The sequence below is a fragment of the Mesoplodon densirostris genome, chromosome 2, assembly GCF_025265405.1.
Source record: "Mesoplodon densirostris isolate mMesDen1 chromosome 2, mMesDen1 primary haplotype, whole genome shotgun sequence".
In the NCBI taxonomy this organism is placed as follows: Eukaryota; Metazoa; Chordata; class Mammalia; order Artiodactyla; family Ziphiidae; genus Mesoplodon; species Mesoplodon densirostris.
The window spans coordinates 77,236,514-77,249,546 of NC_082662.1; the positions used below are offsets into that span (position 1 = coordinate 77,236,514).

General features: G+C 34.7%; 1 protein-coding gene across 1 annotated transcript in view; it reads right to left on the reverse strand.

Annotated features, from left to right (window-relative positions):
* The window catches only part of ZNHIT6 (zinc finger HIT-type containing 6), a 56,447-nt gene that overhangs the window by 18,842 nt on the left and 24,572 nt on the right, over window positions 1-13,033 (reverse strand). Inside the window, exons 6-8 of the mRNA XM_060090034.1 lie at window positions 5,535-5,603; window positions 4,029-4,109; window positions 2,555-2,632 (exon numbers count right to left, since the gene is read on the reverse strand). Coding sequence (XP_059946017.1) covers window positions 2,555-2,632; window positions 4,029-4,109; window positions 5,535-5,603 — 228 coding nt within the window. The remainder of the gene's footprint in view (window positions 1-2,554; window positions 2,633-4,028; window positions 4,110-5,534; window positions 5,604-13,033) is intronic.

Genomic DNA, 13,033 nt, shown 5'->3' on the forward strand with positions numbered 1-13,033 from the left:
TTACTTTTAGAAGAAGATACAAATTCAAACCCTGTGTATTCTGGAAAGAAAACTCTGAAATAGATCAGCAACAAATTCTTTAGAGTTAGACATACATTCTATGATCACCTAAACCTAAAAATAAAAGTTGTATATGGCAAAGCTAAAGCCTGGGAAACATTTAAGATTGCTCTAGCTGATCAGGTATATCATGGGACAATTGTCATAAACCCTTCAAGAATGGAAAACACAACCACTGGAAATTGGCAATACCAAGTATTTGGTAAAAAGACTCTACTCTGAAGTTACTGGAATGCTATAAATCATATGATACATTTAAAATCAGAAAGCCACAAGGAAAATACATGGTTCTACCTTCTAAGTACTTCTCAGGAAATAATAAAATCCTCCTTATCTTAAATTAGAAGCCCACATTTTATAACCTATAATAATCTTACTTAGATGTTCTCTGAATGTACTTTCCTTTAATGATGTAACTATGATTAAGCATACAATCAAGTGTGAATGCTCATCTTAGCCCATCTATGAATGTACTATCTGGTGAACACTGGTTCAAAAATCTTTAATTAAAAAAAATCTATTTCTAAATATATCTCCATAGTATCTACTTTCATTATTCATAATTAGAAAATCCTAATAAAACTGGGAAGTCTTGTAGAAATTAGGATAACTATACCTTAAGGCTGACTGAACAGTCAGAAATATAAGGATGTACCTTACTCCAACTTAGGTCCACCTTCATGACAAAAGCTACCGCAATTGAAGTTTCTAACATTATTATTGCCTTAAAGTGATAATATCACTAGTCAAAGTTAAATAGGGTGGCAATTTTTAAATACAAAATTCTTAGATCTTGGTTGTAAACTTCTGCTTCCTCTTCTTTGATGGTATTTTCATATATCATTGAGTTCAAGTAAACAACTCAAATGGGGAAATCTGGAGGACATGTTTTCTACACAGATGAGGTAAAGTCAGAGTACTTATGTTACTAAGTTTGGCTCAGGTTTAGTAACAAAACAGCCTATTCTAGGTATTCCTTAAAGTCAATACCACTTATCTTTTACTTTATTAATCTATCATTCCCTCCCCTTTGGGGATTAAGAAGGTTAACCCAAGGCCCAACCAAAGTCCTTTTTGGGTTCCTAAAGAAGGAAAGTCATAAAATAAGAGAAAGTAAAGGAACTTAAAGGGACATGAAGCCCAGAAAAGTTGAGTATCTAGAATTATGTCATCTGATCTTCACTGAAGTATGCTCCTTTAACCTTTTTTTGGGTGAAGGTTTATCCTCTTTGGTTCTTTGTTAAAATAAAACCTACCAGTCTTATTAGTATCCTCCTGTGTTCTGGTCTTTCTGTGTTCTGATTTCCTTCTATGCAACTGCCCAAAACAGTTTTACCAACTGCTCCCCTCTGCATGCATTTCTGCCACTCTCCTAGAAAACCCTGTCTCCTAGGACAAGCTGAGATCACCATTCCCTTTCCCTCTTCGTAGATTTACAGTACATATTTCCAAGTCAAAAGTGAATGCTATCTGGGCCTATGCAGTCTGTCCTGTATTATAAACTTTAAAATATTCTGTATCCTACATTTACCTTTTATCACATACAACTTTGGTTTCCTTGAATTTTAGAAGAAGATGTTTTTTAAGAATCCATTTATCTTCTGTAGTAGTAATAGTAATAGTAGAAATAATAAAAGCACGCACTTACCATGTGCTAAATAATCATCTTAATCTCTCATGATAATCTGATTATCATCACCTCCAGTTTAGAGATGCGGAAATGAAGGCAAGTTAGGCTATGTAATTTACTCAAGTTAACGTAACTGGAAGCAGGCAGAGCTGGGATTCAAACCCAGATCTGCTTTCACAGCCTGGATGCTAACATCTCTAAGCTCTACTAGCAGATGAGACCAATCCTATCTAATCTGAACTGGATCTAGTAGTTTTGTTAATGAAACGATGGAAGACGGGGAAAGCATCACAGATATTAAAGATCAGGGTTTTGCAATTCAATGTAATGACACATAACTGCAGACACTGCAGTGACTCTCAGAGATCTTTTAGTGTAGTCTACTTCATCATTCCATTAATGAAGGAACAGGGAGCCCAGTGATATTAACACTCTCAAATCACATAGTTTGTTAGAACCTGGCTTTCTTCACATTTCTATGTAGAGTTCTTTCCACTGTGATATATACAATGGTCAGTTCATCACAGGAATTTTTTATTTCCAAAAGCAAAAACTTGAACTTTGGAACTCTGCTGTACAGAATATTTCTTGAAATAAGTTAAAATGGGATTTAAAAATCTTTCAGTTGCACATGATGTTACTTTAAAATATTCTAACCAGGGTGATTTTTCAATTGAATTTATCCTGTATTATGGTAAGTGTGATTATTTAAAAATTTTAATTTGAAGGTCATTTTTAAAAGCCTAGGCTTTGTTGATTGCCAGATAATTAGTATAATAACTAGCCACTTAAGCTAAGCAAGCTACTTAATTATATTACAGAATTAGAAAACATTTAAAGAAATGGAGAGGGAAGCAATTTTACCTTACTAAATTTTGCTGCATATTTTCTACCTTCATTAAAATTCGGACCCCAGTCTGAGAGTGAATGTAGGCTTTCAACCTGAAATAAAAATGTCATATTAAAGGAAGCAAAACTGATTTTTAGTGTATTTTAAACTTGTGCCTATGGAAACTAAGCATCTATGAGTAGTTAATAATAATACTTAAAATTTATCTATCCAAGCACAGAAAAGGTGTTAAAGATATTTTTCAACCAAGGATCTGTTTTAAAAATTACCTTTCTTCTCTCTGTACAGATTAATCTTGCTAATTTATTTATTTTTTAAAAATGTATCCAATTTGGTGGCAGGTATTTTGTCTTATTGTTAAATATATGACCAGCGATAACAATTAGATTATCGGCAATAAGAGGAAAAGAAACTCAACTCTGGTAGCGGTCCCAGAGACACCGCTTGATATGTGACATGGATTTGTTTGAGTCTGGGCACCACTTTCTATGAAAAGTAGAAGATGAGATTTAACTAGAACTGAATCAGACACTTCAGAATCCACCCAGTTTCAAATTTTAACCAAACCAAGTATTCATAACCTAAGCAGGTATCACCCGGTGAAAAGAAATTCCTGCTCAGAAACACGAATAATTCACATATTAATAGTTTCCTTTTTTGAGTGCTGCTTACTATGTGCTAGACTCTGTACTAGAACTGTATGTATGTAATTTTTTACAAGCTTCGTAACAACTCTATCTAGTAAACATCATCATTCTCATTTTACTGATGGAAAAAATTAAGGTCCAGAAGTAAGTTGGTTCCTGATCACATAGTTAATAAGGGACAGAATTAGCTACTCTAACCCAGATATTCATAACTGAATCTTTCCACTATGCTATGTTAACCATTTTTGTCCATGGTGTGTTTCTGGACAGGAGGCAGAGTGTGTATTACTCAGTTTTATGAAGACTTGGCCGAAATAGGATTTCCTGTCTTTAACTACTTGGAAACTCAATTTTCAGAGTTTTTAGTTCAACTGTGAAAGGCAGTTTAGTTTAAGGGGTAAGAGTACAGACTCTGACTCCAGACCACCTGGATTTGAATCCTAGCTTCCCTACTTATTAGCCATGTGAAGTCACTTAACCACTTTAAGGCTCAGTTTCCCCATCTGTAAAATAGATATAACAGCAATAATCTACCTTAAAGGGTTATTGTGAGGATTAAAAGAATTAATACATTTATTATTATAAGCGTCAAAGAGTAGTATCTGGAATGCAGCAAACAGTGTTAAGTACTGCTGTTATTACTATAACCAAAATCCTCACCCAGAGCATCATCTCTGACTGACAAAGCCTTGAGTACACACCAAGGAAATGGGACAGAAAGTAAGCAGTACGGAAACATTATACTCTAATAAAGACATGGCTTTATTTAATAAATATGCATATAGTAAATATCTCAACATTTTTAATAATTTCAGAAAGTTACATGATTTTTGAAACATACCTTTGACGAATTACAGGATCAGACTTTTCAGGATCAATGTAAGGTCTTAGGATTTCATTAATAGTTTTATCATCTGATACTCTTCCCAACAAAAACAAAAACAAAACTTATTACTTATAATTTTCTATTAAAGGTGTTAATTTAGAATTACTAAATATTGTGGCTTAAAAAAATAACTGAACACGGACCTTTTATTTTAGTCTTGGCAAAATATAATATCCTTTTAAGCAAAAATTACTTAGGAAAAAAGCTCAAAAACACTTCTTGGACACATTTAACAAGTCTTAAAAATAATATTTTGAGAAGCTCCCTATAAATCAATTATAAAAATACAAAGCCTCATTTAACACACTTCTGTGTTCAAAGATGAAAAGAAAGATATCACGGTGAAATAGATTTGAAAGTTGCAGAAATCAAAAATCTGAAAAAAAGGTTTCAGATGATGCTAGTTTCAGTGCATGTTCAAGTTTATTTATTCTAAATCATAAGACCAGGTTAAAAAATTGATACTACTCTCCCTGGAAACAAAGCATTTTAGGTTTACCAAATTTCCTGTATGTATGCATGCATATTGTTTTATACTATAAAGCTGTAGAAACAAAATTAAGACACTGTTTTGAACTAGCAATTTTCCTTAATCATTTATACATATTCATATACACTACTGTGCTACATACCCCACCTGCAAAATATGAGTCCTTTCCCTGTCTTTAGTCTGGTATGCAACATTAAATAAGAAAGTTCTTTCTTAAAATCCATATGACAATTACAAAGAGAGGACATTTATGCATAATGTGAATATATGCTAAAGATATTATTTAAAAGGCAACTTAAAATTTTCCTAACCCAAGGAATCAAATGGTATATCACCATTCAAATTTTTAAATGACATTTGAAATGTTCATAATATGAAAAAAGTAGGATAAAAAACTGTTATGCAAATTACTTCCAATTATGAGTATACATATATACATGTCTAAAATCATGTACTTTCTGAGGACACACTATAATGTTAATAGCAGCAATGTTATCATAGCAGAATTTTGGCTTATTTTTCATTTCCTATATAACCACCTAGCTTAAGATTCTTCCTCTTGACTCAGCCCTCTTGATTCTCCTTGCATCGCTCTCCTTAACATCTGTCCCCATGCTGAAGTAAACACCATCATGATTTCTGTGCTAATCATTTCCCTTAGAGTTCTACCACCACTAAAAGTATTCCTAAAAAGTATACTTTCATTTTTTTCATATTTACATATGAAAATCATACTCTGAATTCTTCCTTAACTTATTTTTCTCACTCAACATTATGTTTGAGATTCATCCACATTGGTATGTGTAGATGTAGTTCATTCATTTTCAGTGGTGTGTAGCATTGCATTGTATGAATATACCACTTAGTTATCCAGTCTACTATTGACATCTCGTTTAAGTTAACAGTTTATTTCAAATATGGAGACAAAATGAAAACAAGTGAGTTCTTAACAGACAGTAGTGATACTATACCTTTTTTCTACATACACAGCTTGACTCTGAGGAAACTGGAGCTTCACATGCCAACAAAACTGTTGTTTTCTAAGACAGAAAATAATCATGTGGGGATCAAGGTAGACAATAAAAGTCTGAACAAAAAACTCACTTCTTGAATTTTTGTTTTCAGATAATAATTCTAAAAGTATTCTTAGAATTTAACGTATTTTTTCAACTAAAAAATATTTTCTCTTTCCTAGGATTTTAGAGGCTACGTTTTTTAAACAATATACTTGCAAGAGGTTTTAAGAGGAAAAAAAATTAGGCAGTTCGAAATTCCAAGGACTTCTCATTCTTGAATTAGAAGGCAATTTCTCATAGTTCAGGGGCGTCTGAGATCACTGTGCTACTGCTTGAAGTTTACAAATAAATTTCCTTGTGACTAAAAATAATGAGCTGATGTCTCTGCCTGACTAGTCTGGAAATTAGGTGAATGAAGTATTGTCTGGTTGAGACCAGCTGGCTGCAGATACACTTCTGAGCCATGAGTACTTGCATTCAATAGCAAAACAGGAGACAAGTTGGTTGCTAAGCAGAATGCACTCTGAGTTAGTCCCTTCGCTTTCAGTCTAAACTTTGGTTTGATAACAGGATCAACAGTAATAATTCACTAAATGTGTGATTTTAGAAAAATAGCCATATGCTCTATTTAACATATTTAAATTTGGTGACACTAGACACCATTCCTTTTTTAAAAAATTTAATGCTCAAAATAGTCAATCCATTACAGAAATTTAAATGTCTTCACTACATGATCGTTTTACACGTTTTCCTTACTTAGAAGAAATTTCTAACAACCCATTGGCAAGTTAATTGCCAGCTGTATGTCCAAGCAATGACTAGCATCTCCTATACAACTATCCCTTAGCAGCACGAGCCCAAAACCTAAAATAATTTTCTTTTAATACAATCTAGTAGAGTATCTCCCACCAAACATTTATATGATTTAAGCAAATTTTTGTCTGAGTACAACTAGCATAAAATCAAGTAAAAATCCTTCTATTAGGGTAAGTAATCACAGATTTGGTTAATAACAAGACAGTTTTGAGCACTAGTTAGAGAAAACTATGCTTGATTATGCTTATGTTGATAGTGCCACTTATCACACAAGAAACAAGCATGTTAAGTTTAATACTTTTTTAGATAGAACAAAGTTGTAAAGCACCCCTTACTAATTTAAAGGCCAGAGGTCTAAAATCTCAGAGGAAAAAACTTAAAAAAAGAAAATCTGAATGCACACCACAAAGTTACTGGTTTTAAACAAAGAAGTCTTCTAAAATGAAACACCTTGCAATATTTGTTATCTGTGAAACAGGCATCGCATAGTATCACTATCAAGAGGCTGAGAGATACCACATTTCTCTCTTACTATGAAATAAACTGATTTTTAATCTTAATGCACAATATGGTTTCTTTCTAAATATATTTGTTAAGTTACATGGGGAAGAAAAAAGTTTACCAACTTGTCATCTTGTGGAACGGTAAATCATACTCAATTACCCCATTGCTTGAGTAATTTCAAGAACCATTCACCTTTCTTAACATTCAGTAGACCCTAAATACCTTCAGAAAGTACTTAACATTCCAAAAACAAAGAGAGAAAAGCCCTTGAAAACAATTTTATTTGCTGTAGTTAGTTGTGGTTATAAGGAAATCATTCATTACTTTTATTATATATACATTGCTAAATTATGACTATTATAAAAATCTTTCTATATTTGGCCTCAGTTCAAATATGAACAAATCTGAAAAGTACATTTAGTTTTAAAAAAATGTGATGTTGCAATATTTCAAAAACAAAAAGAGAATAAAAACATTCAATGTAACCATAGTCAGATTTAACCAACTTGTATATTGCCATATTTATATGCTTGAGATACTTTTCTTCTAAGAAATATAAGATTATTAATATGGTTGATGAGTCTTTTTACTGTTCCTTGATCCAATTCTCTTCTCATCATCAGAGGTAACTACTATCCTGAGGTTGGGTGTTTATTTTTGCCATCCATGATTTTATATTTTTAATATATATATATATATATATATATATATACATATCTATAAATAATACAGTATTTTGTGTGATATCAACGTTTATTTCAGCATTATACTCTAAATATCTCATGCCTTGCTTTTCATTTACATTATGCTTTGGAGATTTATGAATATACATGTAAATTAGTTCATTAATTTTACCTGCTACATTGTATTCCATTGCATGAAGAATGCTAAAATCTATTTATCTCCTCTCTACTGATAGACATTTATGACTGCTTCCAATTTTTTACCATTTGTTCTTGTTCTTCCATATTAAATCACAGTAAAGAAAAAAAATAAAAGAATATCCTCAGGAATGGGACCATCATTTACCTTTACTGGTGCACAGAACTAAAAGTTAACTTCATTGAAAAACTGCCTATACTTTTTTACTCTATGGTAGTATAAGAGGCATTTGAGAACAGTAATGCAGAGTATAAGATTTAAGTGAGAGTGGACAAAGAGGTTGAAGGGTGTTGTATAAACAATTCCTGAAATGAGTGAGTTACTTATCTCTAAAGTAGTTCTTTAGTTTTCCTGAAATTGATGTGGTCCTGACACAGGCAACCAAATCTCTTCCTGAGTCTGAAAGAATTGAGTTTGTTTCTCGTTTTTCATAAGTATATATAGTGACATATGTCCCACTTAAAAAACTACACATACATCAAAATCCCAACAACATTACTTATGAGGGGAACTCTGAGTCCCCCTCTGTTTTGCTTGTAAGTTTTCTGAAAGGACAGACTTTGTAAAGGAAAAAATTAAAGTTAAGAATGCTTCGGTGAGTATCTTTAGGCATATACATAACTGTTTCTGTATTTTGGATTATTTTCTAAAGATAGATTCCAAGAAATAGAATCATTAGGATAAAGCTGGGTTTCTCAACCTCAGCAGTGCTGACATTTTGGACCAGATAATTCTATTACGGTTTGAGGGGTGGAGGTATATTGTCTTGTGCATTGAAAGATGCTTAGCAGCATCCCAGGCCTCTAACCATGAGATGCCACTAGCAACACCCACTTCCTTAGTTGTGACAACCAAAAATGCTCCCAAATATTGCAAATGTCCTCCGGGAGGCAAAATCACTATTTTTGAGAACCACTGGGACAGAGGTTTAAACATTTATTATTGTTCTTAATGCATTAGGACTACTATTCCCTAAATTCAATAAAATGTTTTCAACTATAATAATGTCATTGTGTCCTTGTCATATTTATCAACATTCTCAAGAATGGAAATACAGTACCCAGAATATTCTCGGTCACTTAGGCACCCCAAGGCACTATGTTTAGAGTTTGATAATAGACTGGTGAAGTAATGGTGGTAATCATTAAACCTAATGTTCCCTTCTGGACAACCTGATACAGTAACAGAAAAACTGACCCCTTCTCTCTGAGTGCCACGAAACTGAAGTAACTATTCATGCACAGCAAAGCCTTTTCTCCTCCTCCCCCAAATATCAACACACACACACACACACACACACACACACAAACACATATACATTCTCTCTCTCTCACAACCCCCCCCCATGCATTCTCAACGGGGGCAGCATCACCCAAAAAAGGCTGAAAACTGGTTCTTAGGAGGGTAAAAAAAATCTTAGATAGTATAATGGTTTGTGGCCCTTTAGAGGGCCCCTGTACATAAACAGATATAAAGTGTATAACTGTGGTATCAAAATATCGGGGGGGGGGGCGCGCAATTTGAGGGAAAATGTTTAAAAAGCCTCTTTGGGAGGCAATAATGAAAAAAAAGTTGAGAAATACTTATATGTATAAGTATTAAATGACAAAAATAAATATTTTTTATACTTGATTTTAGTGAGTTAATATAGGACACTTATTTAACAACTCTTGCTTACTAGAAACTGTTAAGGATCATTTTCTTCCACAGTTTCAAGAAAGTAATATGTGGATGAAGACACAAATTTGGGGGAGGAGTACTATACCTATATACTAAATTATTATTCTGACTTCATGACTTTGTATTTACAAGTATGAAGGATATGCCCCAAGCTTTTAACTATGATTATTTCTTAACATTGTGAAAGGACTTAATTCTTACTTTATGTGTCTGTATTAAATAAATTGTTGACATAATGACTGACTAGTAGTTTTTATAATCAGAAAAATCAAAGATGTTTTCACGGGGAAGTGCAGGATGGTAGTCACAGAAAGGACAGGAATAATTTTAACATTCTTTTTAAACTTAAAAACATTTTATTATTGGAAGTGTTATTTTAAGGTGTTTCCTTTTTATCTCAGACATTATTGTCCAACCAGAACTGTCAAATGATTACTTATCTAATTATTTGACAGCTTCAAAGCTATCTTCTTCAAGAAATACGCTACGACTAAGAGTTACATATGGAGGCTGAATTCTAAGAACTAAAATTTCTAATACAAAGTTTAAATGAGCATGAATATTTTTGTTCCTAAAAAAAAAATCACCAATTCTCATTCCATTCCATCACTGATTAACCAACATTCACTCAAAAAACACTTCTAAGGGCTCGCTAGGCATTAGGGTTCAAAGAGACTGAGGGGATGAGCCCAAAGCAGACCTTTCTTTAGGGCAGTAAGTCAACCCCCAACCCACTGCATTTTTCTTCCAAATCACTGTGAGAAGCGTATAGAGTTTCACATAAAAGAACCCTGTTCTTTATTGACACTGTACACAGAAAGGATATCTAATATACTGTAATGCCCAGAGGTAGGAGAGGGCAGAGATTAAGTGGACTCTGTTTGAAACCTACTCTTAACAAAATTGATTACTTCATGTGATCTTGAGCAAGAGACACATCTCTGTGCCTCAGGGTTCTCACAGTAAAATGGGGAGAACAGTATTTATATCATAGGATTAAATGAGTACATACACGTCAAGAGCTCAGAACACAGTAATCAAAAATGCTAGTTACTATTTTTACCATGTTATAATTTTCATTCAGTTTAATGTCCTGTGAGTTATGAAGCTTAGAACAGAAATACCGACGGGGCCTTTAACTAAGAATATTGCGCCATGAATTTATAACCAAACTCTACTTACACAGAATTCAGTGTTTATGAAACTGGACATGTGGGCTAATGCCAGATTATAAAGGGCTCTGAATGTTCTGCCAAACAATATGGATTTCATTCTGTGGTTAGTGCACTACCAACAAAGGTTTTTAAAGAAGAGGGAAATGAGGGGCTTAGAAGGAGATCTCTCATCCTACTGTTTAACTCTAATAACTGTTTGTAGAGTATATTCAGGACATTAACTTTTTAGTCCTTGTTTATAGTTATTAAGAAAAGTATTTCCGGGCCTCCCTGGTGGCGCAGTGGTTAGGAGTCCGCCTGCCGATGCAGGGGATACGGGTTCGTGCCCCGGTCTGGGAGGATCCCATATGCCGCGGAGCGGCTGGGCCCGTGAGCCATGGCCGCTGGGCCTGCGCGTCCGGAGCCTGTGCTCCGCAACGGGAGAGGCCACAACGGTGAGAGGCCCACGTACCGCAAAAAGAAAAAAAAAAAAAAAAAAAAAAAAAAAGAAAAGTATTTCCTACTACTTTTGAGAAGTTCACTGACATAGTGCAGTTTAAATATGCCTGAAAATTTTACTTATGATTTTTAAATAGAGGTGACTCCATGATGTAAGCTAAAGCTAGATTTTCCACAAGTCTGATCTTCAGAGTACTATACCACTTATTAAGTTAGAAAAGCCTACAGGTTATGAAGACTACCAGTAGATCCTTTTACCAGAGAGCACTAGCAAGTAGCAATAACAATATTTATCCCCTGGTATCCTGGGGGAATTGGTTCAGTCCTTCCCCACACTCCACTGCACAGTTACTAAAATTGAAGATGTTCAAGTCCTTTATATAAAATGGTATAGTATCTGCATATAACCTACACACACCCTTACATATACTTTATTTTTTTTTTTTTTTCTTTTTGCGGTATGTGGGCCTCTCACCGCTGTGGCCTCTCCCGTCGCGGAGCACAGGCTCCGGACGCGCAGGCCCAGCGGCCATGGCTCACGGGCCCAGCCGCTCCGCGGCATATGGGATCCTCCCAGACCGGGGCACGAACCCGTATCCCCTGCATCGGCAGGCGGACTCTCAACCACTGCGCCACCAGGGAGGCCCTACATATACTTTATTTAAAAATTTTTTTTTATTTAAAAAAATATTTGATTAATTAATTAATTAATTTATATAGGCTGTGCCATGTGGGATCTTTTAGCTGTGGCATGCAGACTTCTTAGTTGCGGCATGCGAACTTCTAGTTGCGGCATGCGAACTTCTAGTTGCGGCATGCATGCGGGATCTAGTTCCCCAACCAGGGATCGAACCCGGGCGCCCTGCACTGGGAGTGCAGAGTCTTACCCACTCGACCACCAGGGAAGTCCCCTCACATATATTTTAAATCATCTCTAGATTGCTTATAATACCTAATACAACATATATGCTACGTAAACAGTTGCTGGTGTGCAGCAAATTCAAGTTTTGCTTTTGGAACCTTCTGGAGATTTTTTTCCCCCAAATATTTTCAATCTGTGGTTAACTGAATCTGTAGATGCAGAACCTGCAGATACAAAGGGCTGACTAGTTTATTAAGTGTCTTTTGAATGTCACGCATTGTTCTAAATGTTTTATATGTGTTAATTTATTTCATTCTTGTAATTCTGTGGGATAAGTGCTATTATTTACAGGTGAGAACACTAAGGCAGAGAGAAGTAAGTCACTCCTCCAACACGATTATTCAGCTGGAAGGTGGCAGAGCTGGGATTTGAACCCAGGCAGCACATTAACTCTAGAGTCTATGCTCCAATCTAGTATACTATTATGAACTTTCCAGAAATGAAAGTTCAGTAACAAGCCATGTATTTTTCTGTACGATAATTCAAATGGATCTCAATTATATTTTATTTTAAATATTCGCCTCCATATTTTAAAATCACTTTTAAGAGTTATAGTGGACATTTTGTCTCCTTGGCAACCCTATCACCATACTCGTTCCTAATCCATAATCATATTTTGATGAATGGATCCCATCCATACCTCCAGGACTATACACTTAACTGCCTGGCTTAAGAAAATCACATCATATGTCCTCCTGGACACAATGGTTCAGGACTGGGCAGATGACCTAGGTGGTCCACTCATGGTGAATTTCAGGTTTCCTGTTCAGTTATGCTGGGAAAGAAGCATTCCTAAATATTTACCTAAACTGTTACAAGGATTCAGCTGACACCATAGAAGATACAATGGAGAATCAGCAATAAACTGGGTCCTTGAAGATACAATTGAGTCATTGTACCTATTCACCCTGAAGTCCATCCAACCTCAGAACATTCAGTTATGAGAGCCAATAATACACCCTATTTATAGCTCAAACCGGTTTGAACTGAATATTTTATTTCATGAAAAATAAAGCATCCTAACTGTTTGATATAAG